General features: G+C 44.3%; 1 protein-coding gene across 4 annotated transcripts in view; it reads right to left on the minus strand.

Moving 5' to 3' along the window:
• Positions 1-21,695, minus strand: part of FGD4 (FYVE, RhoGEF and PH domain containing 4) — a 192,398-nt gene that overhangs the window by 26,136 nt on the left and 144,567 nt on the right. For all 4 annotated transcript variants that reach the window (XM_014608905.3, XM_006276345.4, XM_019489428.2 and 1 more), the window contains 4 exons: positions 18,481-18,967; positions 6,044-6,133; positions 3,276-3,421; positions 73-229 (listed from right to left, as the gene is read on the minus strand). In XM_014608905.3, coding sequence (XP_014464391.2) covers positions 73-229; positions 3,276-3,421; positions 6,044-6,133; positions 18,481-18,967 — 880 coding nt within the window. The remainder of the gene's footprint in view (positions 1-72; positions 230-3,275; positions 3,422-6,043; positions 6,134-18,480; positions 18,968-21,695) is intronic.

Raw genomic sequence — 21,695 nt, forward strand, 5'->3', positions numbered from 1 at the left:
TGTACACACACATGCACACACTACACATGTGCACACATGCTACTTGAGCTTTTCCATAATCCCCTGCATTACCTGAATGTCCTGAATAATGGATTTAAATAGAGGTGACCGTTCAGTCCACGTTTTCACTAATTCCATTGCATTATCGAAGTTCTTCACATACTCTCCATACATCTTGAGGAAAGGAGCCAACTTTTGCAGAATATCTCCAATTCTCGGAGTTATAATCCTACAGACAAGAATACAAATAACCTTACATTACGTAGTCTGCCCAGTAGAAGAAAATTCCTGGTTTAAAACCTAAAAATAACAAGAGATCTGTACTACGTGGCACCAGTTCTGAGATCCAAGTTATACAGCCATTCAAATCTGGCTATACACAGTGCATGCACTGGCCACTCCACAGCACATTGCAGATCCTTGAGTGGGCAGAACAAACAGCTCAGACACTGGAACCAACATGGGCATGGGAAGAAAACCATGGGCCCACTGGTCCGATTTGGCCCATGGGCTGGCTCCAGGTCACTCATCTGGCCCACAGGGACATGAGTTTTACTCCCCTAATTTAGAGAGTTCACTATTTGCTAAACAAGAACTAGTGTGCAGACACACACACACACACACACACACACACACAGAGGTAAAATGAGAATTTATAAATATTCTTATTCTCCTATTTCCCTTTACTGAATAGTATTTCTCTGAGCTGCCCTTTCAAGAGAGATATCACACTTCTCAACTGAAATGAAGACTCATGAAGTCAATTACTTCAGATCTGTTGGAAAGTTTTAGGTTACGTCAGGGTGGATACATGACCGGTTAGTTATGCAAATGGAAACACCAATTTTGTACACCAATGGGTCTGGAGCAGATAGATCAGGGGTTTTCAATGTTTTTTTTAATACGTGTACCCCTTCTGACTCAAGGTTTCAACTCCTGTACCCCCTTATATTTTTTCTTGTTTTTAAGGGTGGGGGGGAGCAGATTGAGGCCCCCGCAATGAAGGAGGCAGTGAAGCTGGGGCATGTGCTGCACATCCAGGGCAGGGCAGGGTGTGGGACGGAGCTGCGAGCAGCTCATCTGGGGGGTGTGGCTCCTGCTGCCATGCGCAACCTGGAAAGGCATGCAGGGCGTGTGCCCTTGCATCTGCGCACAGACTGGGGCAGGCTACCCCGGAGGGAGTGGAGCTGGGACAGGGGCAGGAGTTGCCCAGCCAGGGCAGGGCATGAGACTGAGTTGCATGGGAGTGTGGGGTGGGGGGGCAGCTTCCGCTGCTATGAGCACCCCCAGGAGGGCATGGGGGGCATATGCCCAGGATCTGCATGCAGGGTGGGGTGGGCTGCACTTGGGGCAGGCGGCGGTGGCACTGGGAGGGAGGGTTGGAGGCTATTGTGAATTCTGGAGTGGCTGCAGCCCCCCCTGTAGCCCCGCTCCCACAGGGTCCTGCAGTGAGGGAGGGAGTGTGGCAGGCACTGCTCAGCTGGGAGAAGCATGGGATGGAGCCATGTGCAGCTCATCCAAGGGGTGTGGCTCCCGCCACTGCATGCACCCCAGGAGAATATGGGTGAGTGCCTGAGGATTTCCACGCAGGGTGGGCTGGGGCTGAGACAGCGCTGAGCTCTTCCCAGTGTGGGGCCAGGTCTGGCTGCACTTGGGGCAGGCAGTGGCGGAGCTAGAAGGGGGACTATGGGGGGGCTACAGCCACTCCAGAATTCACCATAGCCCCCACAACCCCCCTCCCAGAGCCACCGCCAACCACCCAGAGTTCAGTGCAGCCCAACCCCTCCGCTGGGAAGAGCCCGGCACAGCTCTGGCACCAGCCCACAGCACCAGATCCATGGGTGCACACAGCAGCAGCACTGGGAGGGGAGGCCAAACAGGGGGTGGGGCTCGCACATGGCCACCACCACCACCGCTGCCCCTTTGGCCACGCGCCACGCCACTTTACCTTCAGGCTGCTGACAGACCTCGTGCTCAGCCAACCACATGCTGCCAGGGGTGGGCACAGACTGCACTTCCTCTCCCGCCATTCAGACCCTTGCAGCTCTGTGGGAAGGGGTTGGCCGTGGCGCTTTCTCACTCTCGGCTATTGGCTGAGGGTGGCAGCTCAGCAACCAATCAGGAGAATGAGCTGGGGTGGGGAGGCGCCACAACGTGCCGTGGGGCCAGCAGCGCCTGGTGCACACCTCCCTCTACCCCGGGTAAGAGGCTAAGTGTGGGAACGTGCTGGGGGAGATGCCGCTGTGCCCCAGGGCATGCTCCATCTCCACCTGCCTGCACGTACCCCCTATGACCTTTCTAAGTACCCCTACGTGTAACCCCAAGACAGATAATTATTCTAGAGTAGCAGATTGCGAACTGCTGCTATAGCACTTTGCTGTGAGATGGCAGAGAGCAGGTAACAGCTTAAGCAAACAGCTAGGGTAATCTTAGGTAGAGTTAACCTTGACTGGAGCTGTGACACTGCCTCTATGATGATGTAACCTGCACCAATGCATGGGTTTCACTGGGACCTCAAACCGCAAACTCTCCTGTTAACTAGCCTGTTTGCCTCAAACAGATGTATAACAAACAGGGTTCTGAGAGTAGGGACAGGCATGTGCAGGCCCGTGGGAAGCACAGGAGGCTTACCCATGCAAGGAACTCCCAAACAGTCCCTGGCTGCACTACTGCTGCTGCTACAACATGCTCTGCCAAGGCGACAGCAGCAGGGTTTCTGTGCGCTGGCTGCTGCTGCAAGAGCAATGCCATGGAGCTGCTCTTGCTGCCAAGGCATACACTTCATGGGGAGGGGTCAATTCTGGAGTACCTCCTAAGTTGGCACCCAGGTCTGGTGCCCCTCTTACCCACCCCTAGTTATGCTATGGGCTTTGCATCCTTAAATTACAACACTGCATACACGAGCTAGATTCTGCCTTACAAGAGGCATTACAATAACCTCTGAAAATATATTCATTTGCACTCATTCCTATATTCCAGTGACAGATCCACCAGATAGCATGCAATCTTCTAAGGCTTATTTTATTCAGCAAAGGACTTCACGATGCAGGTAGGTTCATTGAAGCCAAGGGAACTACAATTCACATGCTGAACACTAGGGATAATGGCCAAATCAGATGCCAATGAACAGGACGGTACCAGGTGTTTTTCCACCACAGAACCTACAGGGATTGGAACTTGTTGGTGAGAAAGTAACTTTTTCAGGGTAGTCCCTGAACAATGTTGATATCTGTCAGTAATAAAGAAGTTAGTGATCACTTTAAGCCACCACTTACCATTCTTGCATTCTTTTCTCAAGCTCTGGAAGCAAGAATTTGCTGTGGAAGGCATTGATTGATGAAATGTTAGAGAAGATTTTATTAACCACTTCAGCAGGAAATGAACCCCGGTTAGCTTCCACCAGGAGTTTGGAATAAAACCCCTGCGAAAGGAGAAAATCCCCAAAATTAACAGTATGACATGCATTCCTCTTCTTATTTAGTTCAGGGGGTGACAACCTTTTAAGTCAGTGAGCCAAACTGACCCAGTTCAGGTCAAAGGTGGGATGGCAGATAGGAGGACAGGTGGTAGGACCCAGGCACCACTGCTGCTTTTTTCCCCCCACCAGTGGCATGGGCAATGTACCTGCAACTGCTCTTCTTCCTGTGCTGGCAGGGGAAAGCACCTGCCACCAGCATGAGGAAGCACCTGCTACCACCACTTTTCCCCACACCAGGACAGGGCAAGTGACAGCTGTTAAAGCCCCTACCATGGAATGCCACTAAAGCCCCATATCCATGGGCTATATCAAAAAGCTCTGTGGGCCAGATCTGACCTGCGGGCTGTAGGCTGCCAACCCCTCTTTTCATATACAGCACACTTTTCTCCTCCCCAAACCTCTCCCCCTTCCAAGCTTTCAGGATAGCTGCTTCAGCTTCACCTCCTTCAGAGCCTCAGAAACCTTTGAAACTCCCCTTATCACCCTGTCCAGGAGCAAAAGAAGGAGAGGAGAATGGAGCAAGTCGTTTCTAGAGCCCCCTAGCCACCAATGATGTTGCTACTTTGCTTTTTTCAGTTTGCACTCTAGGCTTTCAATCTGACAGAGGAAGAGCTTGTCTGACCTTTCCCTGCCCTTCATCCTATTCATTTCCTGCCTTCCCCACTTCCATACTCTTCCCTCACCACCTTAACACTTCTTTGCTGTCCAAAGAACAGTCTCACAAAACATTAAAAAAGTATGTTTTCCAGCCATACTGCTGACCACTTTGCTTGTACACTGCCTTCCTAAAATGCAAGATCTCTGGAGACCGTGTATTCATATCTAGCATTTAGCAGAACACAGCTCCAGTGCCCATCAGACCCTTTGGTACTACTGCAACCACTTGTGTCAGTTCAACATATAAGAGATACCATCTCCTAGAAGCACTCAGAAGTTCAGTTGTTGTGGTTTGAACAAAGGATTTGCTGCCAGGAACTCTGGATAATCCCACTTTAAATGTTAAAGCACTTAATTTTTTTAAGCCATATACCTTAAGACTTGCCTGCATTGCTTTGGTTTTGTGCAGAATATTAGTGAATGTTGGTAAATATATATCAATACTTATATAAAATATTAATATAATTTGGTATTTTTATACTTCAGTACATTTAATACCAGAATACTCAGTCTTTCCTTTTTTCCTTTCCTCCCACAACACTGGTCACTTCAAGTGCTGTCAGCCAGCTAATTTGTCAGAATTTTGTTCCATTTTTTATTAGCCTGCAGAAATGCCCCTGAAAATTGGGGTAGTGAAAGTACTTCCATGTTGCCCAGAAGAGCCTAAAAGAAAATTAAACATTTTACCATAATGTTTTTACTTCTCTAAAACAAAAGCTCTAACTTGCAGAATGGGTTCCTTTCTATACAATGTATTGCTGTAGGACAACTATGTAAATTGTCTTTCATAAAACAGCGCTGGAAGTCCAGTGCAGTTTCATAACTAGCTGCTAGACTTTTCAATCATGAACTCTTATCAACAAGCCCACATATTAACCCAGGAGAATGTAAAGACGTAGTGAAGATGAAGAACAGTGCCAGTTGACGCAGCAATGACACAAGCATCTCTCTGGTTAAGAAGCTCAAAAGAGATAATTTGAGAGCTGCAGATTACCTAAAATTTAAAGAAATGACAAATACAGTTTGAGGCTGTGAAAATACAAGGGCTCTTTTCTTTTGCCACAGCAAAATTAATTCTTATGTACTGGGAGTTAGTTATAACCTGTGGTGAAGAAAAGAGAACACAGATGGGGTATCTAATATCAGCAATGTCAAATCACCTAAAACAGTGCAGTGTCTTATATTGTTTGTAATCTCAGTACAGTTCTTAGGGCACAGGGAATTACAAACATGGTCCACTATAAACAGACACACTTGATGGCAGTTTCAGCACAGCCCAAGTCATAAATCAGCATAGAGGGAAGATTGCCCCGGCCCTGCTGGTGGGGAAACCCGCACTGCTGTTGCTCACCTGGTTCTACCTGGTTTACGTCAATAAGCGACTGATATTCTTGGCAAACAGTAGGGCTGCTTGCAGACATTAAAACAAACAAACAAACAAAAAGTGCTTTACTTTAAACCTGATGGCTCCCATGGCAAGCCTAGCGCATACCCAGAGAAAGGCATCACATTATTTGGACCTGGCTCGCCCAATGTCTGTATAGATTGGGCATTTTAGTGGGCTTGTTGGCACTTTTATCTATAGGTGATTGAATCAGCTATTAGATAAAAGCACCAAAAAGCCCCGCTGAAGTACCAGATCTATAGAGATGCTGCAGAGCCAGGTCAAACTAACACAGTGCTTCTTCCAGTAAAGCATTGTTCTTGGTTTTTTAATATCTGTGAGCAGCCCCTAAATTACCCTTGCAAAAGAAAACCTAAAACTAAGTAGTAATTATGAACAATTGCATAGGGGAAAGGATTAGTAAAAGGCAAAAAAATATAATCCCTCAGTAGAATTATTATACACATAGATATATGCACTGTAGTTCAAATGAACTAAGAAATATTTCTTTAAAGAAAATTTACCTGGTCTAAGAGATCAAGTCGGCTGACATAGGCTCTTTCTGTATGCAAAAGCTCACTGGCAATTTTGTGAAGTTTCTGCTCATCTGTTTCCTGAAAAAATAATAATAATATAAAAAAGAAAGTCTCTTTCTTTGATGGTGCCAGGCCATTAATCATAAAAACCGTAAGATGAAAAGTAATTGTAGGATTATCTTATTTTCAGGAGGATAAATCTATTCCAGCTCCACATTTTCCCGTATTTTTTTTTTTTTTTTGGGTGTGCACACTCAAATTACACCAATGCAACACAAGATTCTTAGTTTACCAGGAAGTAAAAAATTAGGAGCAGGATAAAATTAAAATGGGCAGTACAGACCAACAAAGGTATACTGAGTACCAAAACACTCAAATTCCAGCCTAGTCATTTACCTACTATCCTGATAATGAAATAACTAACACGTCAAAGCTAGATTAAACTAATCTATATAATTTGCCAGATGGATTCATCTATTTTCTTTCTGTTTCTAAAATTGGCTGAACTGACTGATCTTTGAATAAGTTAGTTTGTTATTCAAAATTACTGTACATAACATTTTATATTCAACCACTTACAGATTCTGAAGAACTGTTAACTGCAATTAGTGGATTTAGAATTAACCCTACCTATGCAGGAACTGGATTTTTCATTTTGTAGGAAATTTAACCAATTTCCAAGTTTTCTGTTAAACAGAAGTCTAAAAAAAAAATACAAGAGAAAGTCTTGAAGAATGCACTGCTTCTTTGGAAATTCTCACACATTTTCACAGTAGGCATCCTTGAACTGACACTCAGCTATAAAGATTTTCCTCAAAGGATGGTCTGGGGATCGTTTTTGTGCAGCATTCATGAAGCTGTAGTATTATTACTATCATTTTAATAGTGCCATCTTACCCTTTCAGCATAAGTGGACTTTAGTCCTGTGCTTTAGCAATAAAAGAAATTACACTGCTGCATCTAATGTAGCATCTAACAAAGAAAGCTGTTGCTTATAAAAGCTTACGCCTTTCTGAACAAGCTAGCCATTAAGGTGACACCCTCTCCTGCCTTCTTCAGTGCCACATGGCAAGCCTTCTCAGTATGCACAGACTTCAAATAGGACAGTCTTACCACATCAATACTGTTGCCCATAAAACAGAATTCTTACTATTAATGTAGCACAGCACAGCAGAGACCTAGAAGCAAACTCTTCATAAGCGCATTTTATAATTTAAAGATAATTCTGTATCTGGAGTTACAAGGAAGGAACCTGTACTTTGTTAGTTTCTTTGCAAAAAAATTCTTTGAAAAAGCCAGTTTTGCCAAGCACTGTGGAAGAACTAATTCATGCATATTTTCAGGGGACCAATTTAGCGCACATGTTCATATATTACAGAATCTAATTAAGAGAAGACAAAAAAAAGCACTCAGTGAAAGGAATAGGTTTGTTAAAGGGGAGTATTACTGCAGCATTGACTGGAGGGCCCAAACATCGTAAGCAGATATTTAGGGGTGACCTTCAAACTAGCTCAGCCCCTATGGGCCCACCCCTTTCTATCTATATATTTTACCTTGCACATGCTGCACATTGTGCTTCCTGTTCCTTGAGTGAAGCCCTTCTAGGAAACACTGCACATACTACTTGTTTTTCCTTCTGTGTTTGGCTCCAATTATTGGCAGGAGAGAGAAACACTCTGCAGAAAGGCTGGAAGTCAGGAACAGGGAGCTGTAGGATTAGTGCTATGCATCCAGTACTACATGGATGAGTTCTAAACACACTGCAGGGAGGGGAAGCTAAAAAGAGGCTTGATCTTGGGTCAAAACTTCTGTGTTTAGCATGGACTACAGCTGTAAAGGAGGGTTCAAGCTTAGCAGTTTCCAGGGGCAGGTGGTTGGCAGGTATGAGCTTGAGGGCACCCTTGAAGACAATCTTAACCAACAGTGCAGACCAGTGGTTCTCACCCTTTTTAGACTTCAGGCACCTGTGGATAGGCTTGTGGATAGAATGCCAGCTCTTAGCTTTCACCCTTTTGACCACAGAAAAAGAGAGGGTTTTTTGTTATGAAAAATGAAGAAAAACCGTAACTGTGGATTTCTATTTGAAATCTCCGAGTTTATCTTCTAGATTGTGTTTGCAAATATAATATTATGTGGCATTCCCGGGTACCCTTAAAAGGATCTCAAGGCACCCCAGGGTGCCGTGTCATCCAGAGTGAGAATCACTGGTGTAGACACACCCTACGAGTCTTATACGCAAAGCATTTTAAAACATCTTCCCATTGCATCCAGCAGTACTCTGACAGAGTTTCCACTAGGCCTATGCAAGTCAGCAGCGATCCAATCCGGCTTCGGATCCAGCCGCTTCGGATGGCTGTAATCCGATCTGTAGCTCCGGACTAGGTTTCTGCTTCGATCCAGCTGAAGCGGCTCCGACGCTTCGGAGCCCCCTTGGAGATCCAGCCATAGGGTATAATGGGGAATCAATGAAATAGCTATAACTTTGTTGTTTTCTGTCCGATTTGGATGAAATTTGTAGGGATGGTAGACTCTGCTGAGCGCATGAAGCCTGCCAATTTTCAAGAAGATTGGTGCAGGGGTTTTGGGGGAACTGTACCCCAAATTCTTGAAAGCAAAACTCCTGTCATGTCTATGTGCTATGACACAGAGGGGTCAAAACTACAGGGGTGGTGGCCCCTGGTAAGGCCATGAAGCCTGCCAAATTTCAAGAAGATTGGTGCAGGGGTTTGGGGGGAACTGCACCTCAAGCTGCGAACAAGCAAAACTCATGACATGGGTGACATTGCATGTGTTAAGGCTCAGCGGGGTGACAGCTGCAGGGATGCTGGTCCCTGCTGCAGCCACAATGCCTGCCAGCTGTCGAGGAGATTGATGCAGGGGTTCTGGGGCCCTGCACCTCTAGCTGCTGACAGGCGAAACTCGTGCCATGGGTGCTTGTGCAACTGACTGTCTGTCTTGTGGTATTTGATTATCTGTATTGAATATTTCCTCTCCTTAGTCCTGGTTTTGTAGGTGTTAATTGATGGTAATTAACTGACTATATTATCTAGCAACTGTGTATTAAGCTGGTCCCTGAGTGAATCATGATTGATTGGTAACTGGTAACACAGTAGCTTAGCAGGCAGGCCTGGAGTAGTGTCTCCTACGCCCCAGAGACAGTCAGTCCCACAAGCACCCATCTCATGCATTTTGCCTGTCAGCAGCTAGAGGTGCAGGGCCCCAGGAGCCAGAACCCCCCTGCACCAATCTCCTCAACAGCTGGCAGGCTTTGTGGCCGCAGCAGGGGCTACCATCCCTGAAGCCTTCACCCCGCTGCGCCTTAACACACAGTGTCACCCATGTCACAAGTTTTCCTTGTTCGCAGCTTGAGGTGCAGTTCCCCCCAAACCCCTGCACCAATCTTCTTGAAAATTGGCAGACTTCAGTTTCTCTGCAGAGTCTACCTTCCCTGCAAATTTCATCCAAATAAGACAAAAAACAACAAAGTTATAGATATTTTACTGATTCCCCATTATACCCTATGGCCAGATCTCTGAGGCCGCTCCGAAGCTTTTCTGAAGCGCTTCAGAAGCTCTAAACCGCTTTGGAAAGCCTAACAAAGCCAGCGCTTTGACCTGGACATGCTTCTCCAGATCTGAAGCAGGGTCCGAAGCCTTGCACAGCCCTAGTTTTCACATCCTTTCATCATCTACCCCCGCATTCCCTTAAGCATCCTAAACCCTGGGCTTCCTCAGTCTTCTGTTGTACTCTATATCCTTCTCAGAGCATGTCTACTCAAAGAGGATTATCAGTATAACGGTACCACTATCATGGTTTTTCTGGTAGAGTTGGATGCTCTTGTTTCAGAAGAAGGAAACAGACCCATGAACTTGCTGCCTAAAGATAAACCAGAGTAAGATTTCAAGCAGAGCAGGTAAGCACCTATATGTATGCTTTTACCCCATGATAAACTGAAACTAAATCAGTGGCAGCAGTAGTTTATCCCTCAATGAAACAGGGATAAACTATTAGGCTAAACTTCAGAGTGTGCACAAGGGCAATTACCTCAAGGCAGCTGCCCCTTACCATCATTTAGCTTGCATTAACTTGTTCATGTGCCTTGGACCCAAGAGTGTCCACGTGGGGACCACTTTCAGTGTAATTGTAAAGATATCACTGTACCACTGTTGTTTCCCATGTAAACAAACCCATAACTTCCCAGCACACCATATCATTTTCCCCATTTCCTGTACTACAACCCAGATTCCAACCCTCAAGTCTACCACCGACATCCCATCTTACCTCCCCTTCGCTTTTGTGCTCCCGTTCTGAGGACAATGGCAGAGAAAGTGTGGTGGGGTCTTTACAGGCAGCAGTGGTGTAAAACTGGTTTGCATTCTGGCAACCCACTGTTTCCATACCAGGGCACATATTTGCCTAGGCATGAAAACAGGACTTGAAAGTCACTCTTGGGCCAATGAATCCAGTCACCTACATTGACATGTGATAATTTACCCAAGTAATCACCAAAATCACCAGTTCAAACCCTCAGAAACAACTGCAAACCCTCAGAAACAACCCTCAGAAACAACCCAGTTCTGGGTGCCGCACTTCAGGAGGGATGTGGCCAATATGGAGAGGGTCCAAAGGATGATCAGGGGTCAGCAGTCCCTACGAGGAGAGGCTGAGGGACCTGAACCTGTTCAGCCTCCAAAAGAGAAGGCTGAGAGGGGATCTAGTGGCAGTCTACAAACTAGTCAAGGGGAACCAGCAGGCATTGGGAGAGTCCCTGTTTCCCCGAGCACTCCTGGGAGTTACAAGAAACAACGGACACAAGCTAGCGGAGGATAGTTTCAGGCTAGACATTAGGAGGCACTATTTCACTATCAGGGCGGCTAGGACCTGGAACCAACTTCCAAAAGAAGTGGTGCTGGCTCCTACCCTGGGGGTCTTTAAAAAAAGGCTGGACAAACATCTGGCCAGGGTCATTTGACCCCATTACTCTTTCCTGCCACGGCAGGGGGTCAGACTACATGATCTCCTCAGGTCCCTTCCAACCCTACCAACTATGAAACTATGCTGGCAATGCCCTGCCACTGTGCTGATGACCATGTCACCTACTACAGAGAAAAAGCAAAAGCCCCACACTCTGTGCCCATCTGAATTCCTTCCTGAGCCCAAATTTGGTGAGCAGTATAATCCTATGTGGAAGAACAAGACCCTCTAGCCAGAAGGTTCTGGGTTCAAATACATCAGGAACATAAGCACGTTTGAGTCAAAACTCCTCAACCTGTAACTCCATATATCACACACACTGATTATTGAGCCAAAACTTCCTGCCTTACCATTTTATCCTTTCCATAAACAAATCCCATTCAAAATTGAAGTGATTCAAGTTCTTTGTCCTGCTGCTTTACTTACAAGATCATTCCAAGGCTTTCTCATCTTCTAATGTTCAGTGTATAGCTGAAGGACTCCCCACAGCATTAAGCAGTAGCACAGTGAGAATCTGTTCAGATGCCAGTGTATTAGCTTACATCAGCTGTGTTCACCAGATCCTACCATGCCCCTCATCCCAGCCCCACTTCAATGCCTCTATGGCCCAAGACTAATTTTCCCATCTCTTCTTGCCAATGGTATCTTACCATTGGGGCTGAGCGTAAGAGCAGTAAAGCTAGGAACTCGGACTGGACAATGTAAAAGAAGGGAAGTAGCATTTCTGAAGGTTATGAATAAGCAGTAGTAGCAGGAGAAAATATTATTGCGGGGTGGGGCTGAGGGCTGTTGTGGGGCTGGCATGAGGTGGAGGTAGAAGAACGTGCGGCGGAGGCACGGAGCACTGCAGAATGACAGCACCCTGGTGCTGCTGCTGTTGCTGGCCACCGCAAAATTAGTTTGGGGGGCTAAGCCCCATTAGGCCCAGCCTTCTCCTGCCTAAGCGAATAAGAGCAAATAAAGGACTTATTTTCAAGAAGTCAACCCTAACTGATGAGTTGTGAAAATGAATCAGAAAAGTTTGGAGCTTCTAGTTACTGGGGAAAAATTATTTATTTTCTTAAGGTGAATGACTGGGTTCAGAACCAATGATGTTTGATTTTTCACATAAAAGCCAGCATATTAAAATTTGATGACTAAATTCAACCATTAAAAAGGTGAAAGGGGATTTTACTTATGCTTTACATTCACATTTCAACTTAATGGAGCTATAACAATGCCTCCCTGGTGCTCATACATGTATATACACATCTCTTTTTTTCAGCTGGCGAAATAGTTTAAAATGTATTAGAGGCAGGAGAAACAAACATTTCTGGAAAATGACTGGTTTCATGCTCCATGGAAGTTTTTTGGTTGTTTTTTTTTTTGGGGGGGGGGGTTGGTTTTTTTTAATAGGATAAGGAAAGCATAGTGCATTAAAAACTGCTCATCCTTTCTCAATTTTGATCAATATTTGGCAAACAGCAAAGATTTGTAATTACATTCCTTTCGGTTGAATGCAAAACTTGAAATCTTATGCAACAAAAGTGAAACCAAAACAAGATACCAAGAACTATAATGTAACACCGGCCATTTGGCATCTTTTTAAGCAGGACTTTACATTCATTGTAATACGGAATTCTGCCTAAGCTTATGGTTTGACATAGCCGCAGGAAGTCAACTATAACGTGTGATATTAGAAATAACACAAAAAGGATTAAATAGTATATGGTATATATAAAATGTTGATATCAAAGCTGTAGAATTCCAAATGTTGAACAATTCCACCTTGTGTTCCATGGGAAAGCATGGAGCAACATTTACCAGAGTGCCCAAATCATATTTAGAAAAATAAATACTTTAGAACATTTTGGAAAATGTTAGGGTTCAGGCAAATTTCGGAAGTTTTACCCATTTTCTTTTTCCACATAAGCCAAGAAAGCAGAATTATAGAACAGTACTAACAACTAAGGCCAAGCCAAACTCTTAGCTCCACTTGTCTAGTACATCATTTCTCAACCTGCAGGTCATGACCCAAAAGTGGGTGTCAAGAATATATGAAAGGGTCAAGAACAAACTTTAAAAATGGATCAAGAAACTTTAAGAATGGATTTTCTCCCTCAAAAGAGAAAAACATGGGAAACCATGTCTTTTCCCTTGCAGGCTGGCAGAGTTCCAGCCTGCAAGGAGCTACTTGGGATTGCTTGGGGCCCCCCTGCCCCACGCACACCTCCGCTGCCCCTACTCTCTGCAATGACCAGCAGGTTGGGAGATGTGCTTTAGCATGCCCCAGCTATTGGTATGAGTTGCTGGCTGCCTTTCCTGTTCGAAAAAGTGAATATCAGTTCACTCGCTTATCGGTCTAATCTATGCTGTTTAGAGAAACCTGCAAAGATTTCATTGATTCAGCCTCGGGCTTTTTGACTGTCTGTACTTAGCCTAAATTTTAAAAAAAGATACTACACAAGATGCTAACGGTGCAGTAGACTAATGCTACTGCACATTAGTGTGGCACAAAAAAAAAAAACAAGCTAATGCACTAATGTGCAGTAGAATAAATCTACTGCACATTAGTGTCACTTAAAAGCATGCCCTGGCACTAATATGCAGTAGTGCTAATTATGACATTTATTTTAGTACCTGTTATTACAGGTATTAAATGAAATGCGCCGTAATTATAGTGCATTAATGTAGGTGTCAACATGCCTATTGTCAGACACTTACCATAGCTAATTAGTTCTCACAGCAGCAATCAGGAATGGGTAACTTTTTATTTTAGACATTTAACAAGTCACTGTTCAAAATCATTAAGCACCCCGACCAGAACACAACTTTGGCAAAAGCCATGTAACAAACAGGACTGCAAATTCTTTAGCTTATATATGGAGCCTAAAAGTAAATATCTTATATGGCTCTAGGTATATATTTCTTAATACAAATTTAGTGTTATTCAATTTTAGAATCATGTCACTGTTAAACTATTTTCTTCATCTTTTTTTGTGTGCATTTAAAAGGTTCTTGAAATCAGAAATTATGCTGAAGCATGAAAACATCCGCTCTTCCATATTCATAACATATACAGACTCTAGGTATTTTTTCATGACCTTTGAGATTTAAATATTGGGTATATTTCAAACAAATTTTCTGGGTACCCTACATTGCAGTTTATCTAAGTCAATCTTAGCACAGTAAACTAAGACTAGTCTAGTACTGACAAAGCATTCCCAACAGTGCCTAAAAACTATGATAGAAATAAACTATGATCCTTTCCTTTTCAGAAACAGTTCTTCCATCAAGGAGCTTACAGTCTAATAGCAAAATAGATGGAGAGAAAAATACTATAATTTGTGATTATTATACTGTCCTTACTGCCAAACTCCTGCATTCAAAAATATGAATTTCATCCAAGAGAGACCATCATGAGATTGGCTAAAATATAAGTGTACCCCCTGCCCCCAACACACACATTTAGAGTTCTTTTAGACTTCTGTTTTTAAGACTTTTAGGTAATTTTTGCTTCAGGATCACAAGCTTTTTGTGCAAGCAAATGTACTTTTTGTGAGAACTTTTGTTTTCATTGAAGTCACTTGATTCCAGCAGCTGAGACTGTAAGGAAAAACATCAAATAGTGGAAGATTAGTGATAAATATCCTAGGAGCTGGCCACACTATCACATAGCTTGTTTCACTCTTGGCGATCTCTGATAGGCCATCATGTTACAACAGCCTTGTGCAATTTCCCGTATACCACCCCCTTTCTGAGGAGTATAGAGACCATGGAGACCAGATATACCAGGCAAAGATTATGTTAACACATTTCTGGGTGCTGAATGGAAGACATTGTGAATATTCTTCCTTTAGAGGAATATAGCAGTGTTCCCACACTGCTGATGCTGAGAGAGAAGATAAGCTGCAGAAGCAAGGTCTTGGAAGTAAAAGGTGAGCTGCTTCCTCTATTTCTCAAATGGGACAAAGGGTATGTCCTTTCGGGCAGAAAGTTGATTTCATGAGAAAGTCTCCTTTCCACCTTGAGAAATGTAAAATGTAAAATCCTTACGTTAATATCTACAATGCCTGTGAATTCCCCAGATACTTAAGTAAAGGCAATGCTGAAGGCTATAATAAAAGAACAATGTCACAACTGCAATTCAGGCCACACTACCAACCCACATCAGGTCCTTGGAGAGCTTCAGTCAGCAATGTAAGACTAATCTTGGGGACAATGTTCATGGCACAGAACAGGGCTGTCCAACTGGTGACTCCCAGACTATATATGGCCCATGAGGGGTCATTTGTGGCTCTTCAGGCTCTTACCCAGCTCCCTGTATCTGCTGCAGCTGGAGTCTCCAGGCTCTTTTCCTCCTATGGCTTTCACTTCATGCTCCTGCCCTATGGGGCAGCATGGCACAGCTTGTGGTGCCTGCACACATGGTGAAGCAGGGGGGCAACCACAATGCAGTGGGGGAATGCCTGTGGGTTATAATGATGCATCCTACATGGTGTGCAGATCCTGGCTTCTTAGAAGTTGGATAGCAACATCATAGGGCATCCAACAACAAAGCACCATTTAGAGCCAAGTCATCACACATGGAAACTATGAGCCATAGAAGCCTTCACTGGCTTGGGCACACTTACTGAACTGACTAATAACAGGCCTCCAAAAGAGTTGCTGTTTGAACAACAGAATGAAGGTGCAGGTCCTGTTGACAGAGCACAGCAGAGGTAGAAAGACTAACTTGAGGGAAGTCTATACACTTGAAAGCTGGCAGGCACCAGCACTGAATTACAGCATCTGCCATGCAGTGTTTGGACAAAAAGAGCAGGCAACTGAGAGCTTCTTGAGGCACCTGCTAAAAAGACCAAGACATTGATGCTAGCAGTGTCCTCACTGTCATGACAAGGACTACATCAGTTAGTTTTAAAAGGCAAAAATCTATATCCTTACTTTCCATCCAGACCACCTTTAAAAAGTTCAATACATTTATTTTCTTTTCCTTAGTTAATTCTAACAGAAACTTTCTGCCAAAATGTTCTCCAATACATTAATTGAATTGTGCAAGAACACCTTGAGCAGTCACCAGACTTTAGAAAAACAAAATCCCATGACAGTTGCTGTTGCTTTGGCAAGCATGACGATTTTCTGAAGCCCTTTAAAATGTTTTTTTCTGTACAATATTTCAAGTTCACAATTTTCATGTCATGGCAGCCTTGGTTTGGTAACAACAATCAAAACAATTCTTTGTTGAGTCTTGTCCTCATTTTTTCTATAATCCTTCATAACCTGCAGTTTCATAACACTTCAAGGCATGGACATACAAGCAAATTACTGTAAGGTAAACTGGAGTGTGAACTTATTGTGAGACAAGAGCATGCACATGAGCTGTTACCATGATAGCTGACATACTAAATTCACACCGTGCCGCACCCTGCAGTAATTTGTTTCCATGCCAATATCCTACTGCCATCCTTCTAGAAACCTACAACAATACTGTTTATAGTCCGTTCAAATATGATACCTTTGCTGTTCAGTCAGGAGAGGCCAGATAACATCTGTTGGTCATTCAAGAGGCCAAAGACAGACTTAGATGGGATTACTCACTTTAACTTTTCCTCCACTCATTTGCCCAGTTCCTTCCTGTATTTTATGTCCTAACAGCTTCCCATTTCTACCTTTTCCTGTAAGTACTGCCAGCACCTGTTGCATAATTTGGATTCCCATCTTGCACTGCCCAAGGGGTATCCAGTGTGCTGTAATCACCTAGCCAGGCACACAGAGGGAAACAGGCTTTGCAGAACAGGAGGCAAAGATAATAATGGGAGGTGTGGTGGGGCAAAAGTGCCTTGCATTCCCATCAGATGTATCCACAGATGGTATCATTATGTTCCTCATCAGTTAAAAATAACTTCCCAGTCACAGGTTAAGATATTTTACAATGCGTATGTGAACATTTTTGAGACCTCTCTTCCCCAAGCAAAATTTATTCTCAAAACGCATGTAGTACAACTACCTACTTTGGATTATATGCCCAGTGATATGCTGGGTCTTCAAAATTGGTAAATCAAAACAAAAAGAAATTATGAAAACTTTAGGGTTCAAAAGCAGAGACAAGTGGTGTAGACTGGCAGACCTATACAGAAATGCAGTACAAAACCATGAAAGCCTCCAACCTTAAGTTCATAAAATGCAAAACACTGCAAACTGATAAAGGGGCATGTGTGTACATCCATGCATTTGTATACTACTGTCCCTTACAGAATGGCTGCCACAGTACTTAATTGTTACAAGCCTTATACTACTATGTTCTCATGTAGCTGAACTTCCAAGTTTTACTCTTACAGTTACCAGAGGTTTCAAGAGATCCCACTGTGCAAAGTGGCACAACCTCAGACTCACTTGGCCATGGATGTAAAGGGCAAGGTTGGATGTGTTTCCATTATTTCTGAAAGAGGCTTTTTTTACAACTGAATTTTCTAAAACAAATATCCTATTTGCCCGTACATATCAGCTTAGTTTTTAAAAAGTGTGCTCAATAGGAAATATCCAACTCATCCTGGTATAGTTCTGCCATCTTCTACAATGATAAATTGAGCCCTGCATTCCTTATGCCTAACTAGGGGATCCTAATACCTTGCCATTGCCTTTCCAGTTCTGTCCTGAGGGCTATGCTTAGACTAAGTTCCAACTGTTTTACCTCCAGGTCTTCCAGATGTTGCAGTTTTATACCGCACTCTATCATGCATTAGCAGGGTGCAACACAAACAGGTCTAAGGAGGTAATACTTCCCCTCTATGTGGCACTGGTAGGGCCGCAGCTGGAGCACTGTGCCCAGTTTTGGGCACTGCACTTCAAGAAGGATGTAGATAACCTTGAGAGGGTCCAGAGGAGGGCTACTCATATGGTTAGGGGCCTGCAGGTAAGGCCCTATGAGGAGAGATCAATGGACCTGGATCTCTTCAGCCTCTGCAAGAGAAGACTGAGAGGTGATCTTATGGCCATCTACAAATTCATCAGGGGGGTGGAGGAAGCAACAAGGAACAGGAGATACTCTGTTTACCAGGGCACCCCTTGGGGTAACTAGAAACAACAGCCACAAACTGACAAAGAGCAGATACAGATTGGACATCAGGAAGAACTTCTTCCCGGTAAGGGTTACCAGAATCTGGAATGGACTTACAAGGGAGGTGGTGCTCCCCCCTACCCTGGAGGTCTTTAAGAGGAGACTGGAGAAGCACCTGGCTTATTATTCAATAATTTTTTTACTTCTGTACCTATGTTTTAATGTTAATTCCTGCTGAAAGTTTAATAAGTCTTTTATGTAGTTGCAGAGCTGGTAAAGAAAATCAAATTTAGAAACAACACAAAACCAAATTTCCCTTTTTTTTTTTTTTTTTCCCCCAAACACACAAAACAGCTGATGAAAACATCTGGTATAGCAATATGCCATACACAAACGATTTAATGTATTGTTTTACCTTTGCTTCTACAAGCTGGTCTTGCTTGTCAAGTTCATCATTCTGTTCTTCCTCTACATCAATATTTGTTTCTACAGTTTCTTTTTCAGATGGTAGCAATATACTACTGCTTGGAGTCCTGCAGCAGCTATTAAGAATTTGTCCTTCACAGGCAGTTGTAGTTGGCAATGAGTCTATGGTAGTACTTTCTCTTTCCCCATTTAGTAAGCTACTGTTCACTAAAGGGTCTGAAATTTGAGCTGATGTATTGGTGCTATGATCAGGTAACTTATTGTCCTCACATTCCATCTGGTTTTGTGCTACTACTCCATTGGCTGTGTGTTTCTGTACAACCTGAGTTTGATCCATATTATTTCTTCCCTGCTTTTGTAGTGGGTGTTGGGAAAGGAGTTTTGGCTGAGGTGATGGCGTTGACCCATATCTTCCTTGAGATTTAGCAGTGTTGAGGACAGAGGATTCTTTCTTCAAATCACTATGACTTGAGGAGCTAAAAAACAAACAAACAAACAAAAAACAAATGGTTGAACATAGTATTACAAAATTGTTTGATTTTTAGGAGCAAGGCATTTATACTGCATAACTTTAACTTCCTGAATTATATATTTCTTTGTCAATACTAGAAACACTATAGAACCCATGAGTCATAATACTATATTTCTTTCAGCAACTCACACAAGTAAACTTTAAAACCTTAACATCGCCACACTCGTATTCCCTAGAGGCCTATCAGCCCCAGCATACTTATTTAGTGCTGTTGTTTTACAGCCTTGTCACATCCCCTCTACAGCTTATTTTTTCTTTGTTCTTCAGCTCAGCTGCAAATATACTGCACCCCTTGTTTGTATCTATTATTTTTCTTCTTATTTTTCTATTTTGGGTTATTGTTAGGATATGAAAAACTCTGTAAAATAAACTTCTATTGCATTAGTGTAAAATTACCTTGACCAAAGAGCAACACTTGTGTGTTTCCATTTTATTTGAAGTGTACATAAATTTCAAATGCCATATATTTCTTAGAACCATGCTACTAGATCTATTCTGGACAAAGTGATAAATGAGTCAAGCCCCACTACCACTGCATGCGACATGCATGTGAAGATGATTAATTACACTGCCTGATGAATTAAGAAGGACCTGGGGGTTACAGTAGTATATAAGCCAACTGTGTGCCCTAGTTGTGAAAAAGGCTAACAGCAGACTGGACTGCATTAGTAGGAGTGTTGCCAGCAGATCAAGGGAAGTGATTCTTCCCCTATATTCGGCACTGGTGAAGCTCAGTCTGGAGTACTTTGTCCAGTTTCGGGCCCCCCCAAAGGATGTAGATAAATTAGAGAGAGTCCAGCGAAGGGCAACAAAAATGGTTAGAGGGCTCCTTTTTTCTCTTAATGGATCAAGCTCGTTATTTCTGTGATAGTCTTTGTCTTGCACCAAACAAGGTCTTTTCTTGCAGTACCTGGATACTCCTACCTCAGGATGCCTTTTTAATTTGAAAGGCTTAGCTCTGCCCTGGGGTGTGTGCACATGTTATCCCTAAATTAGGAGAGTGGTGTTGTAGGGTGATGTGCAACACATGATAGATCAATGCATATAGGAAGCATTTCTTTGAACACTGATGCTTCTGAAGTATCAGAAGGCAATGTCCACTGCTCACAGTTCTCAGGCTTCAGGAACTGTAACTCCAGATTAGGTCCAGTATCCTTCTGAAAGAGTCACCCCCGATATGATACTTGTGGCCACCAATCTGATTTTGTTTAACAAAGAGTTAGTCTTTTTTGGTACACCTCCTCTTTTGGGGCCTCATCACATAGGACACTTAGCATGAGTTTTATGGTGTATACTCAAATCCAGGATGAGATCCCCCCCAAAGTCAGCATGGTTGGGGGGGGGGGGGAGCCTAGTTTTAGATTAGAGTACCAGCTCAAGGCAGGTGGCAACTCAGCTCCAGCTCCAAGCACCAGGTTGAAACTAGAGCTGAGCTGCCACCTGCCCTGGGCTGGAATAGCTTGTATAGTAGGGGAGGGGGCATGTGACCAAGGGGAGCGCATGGGAGACTAGGGTGAGGGGAAGGGGAACCTGCAACCTGCCCCCTCTACCCTCTGCTCCATTTGCTTGTGCCTGCCTCCCCCACCATCTGCTCTCCTCTCCCCAGCAGAACACAAGTGGAGGGGCAAAAGTGAATGGAGGGGCAGGCACAGGCACAGGTGTGGAGTTGAGAGTTGGAGGAAGGGCAAGCTGCATGAAGGAGCAGTGGGAGGGGAAAGCAGGGGCTGGGCTGCTACTGACTGCCCTGAGGAGCACAGCTGCAACAGAAGGTAAGGGAAGGTGGGCAGGAAGTGGAGGAGGGGGCAAGCTGCAGGGTGGAGCAAGGGGTGGGGGAGGCAGGGAGTGGGAGGGGCAGACAGACATAGGGGGCAAGGGGCAGAGGGTAGGCAGTGGGGGCAGACACAGGCACGGAGGGGCAGGGGAGCAAGAAACGGGTCTGGCCCCTCACCCTTGTCATAACAGCGGAGGGGGGGACAAATTTAAGATACCCTTCCACTAATTAGATTTTCTACATGGAAAATTATAACAAATGTACAATTTTCCACAGGCGCAACGTGTAGGGGATGCATGCGGGTGCACATCCACCCCCTGCGCATGGAGGTCCACCCCCTGCACCTGTTGGTGCACTCCTCGTGTGCAGTCGCCACTCACCACCCTGCCGCCAGCACCGCCGGTAGTGTCTGTGGGCAATACACAATTGCCCCTGGTTGCCGCCAACATTGCCATCAGCACCTGTGTGTGGTCGCCAACCCCTGGTTGGCACTCGCCACCCCACCCTGCCCCACCACCAGCAGTGCTGGTGGTATTTGTGGGAGCTCCCCGCTCACCACTGCCGTGCTCCCACCACCGCTGTTGTGTTCTTGCCGCTGCCGGTGCAGCCATGCCACCCCAGCCGCCAGGAGCACGTGCCATTCATGATTTTCCATGTACAGAATCTAATTATCGGGGGGTCATTTAACATTGAAAGCTGTCTTGGATTTGGGTAAATATGGTGTTTAGAATGTAGCAAGCATTACCAAAAGTTAGAACATGTTCTGAGCAGTTACACAGTAATGCTTACTACAATCTTCCAGCCTGCTTCCTTTCCTAGAGAGTGCTGGTGAGTGAGCAGGGTTTCTGCCTCTGACAGTGGGCAGAAGAAGGCATGCGTAGTTGAGCCTGGGAGAGGGTGC

This window comes from Alligator mississippiensis, chromosome 4, assembly GCF_030867095.1.
Source record: "Alligator mississippiensis isolate rAllMis1 chromosome 4, rAllMis1, whole genome shotgun sequence".
Taxonomy (NCBI): Eukaryota; Metazoa; Chordata; order Crocodylia; family Alligatoridae; genus Alligator; species Alligator mississippiensis.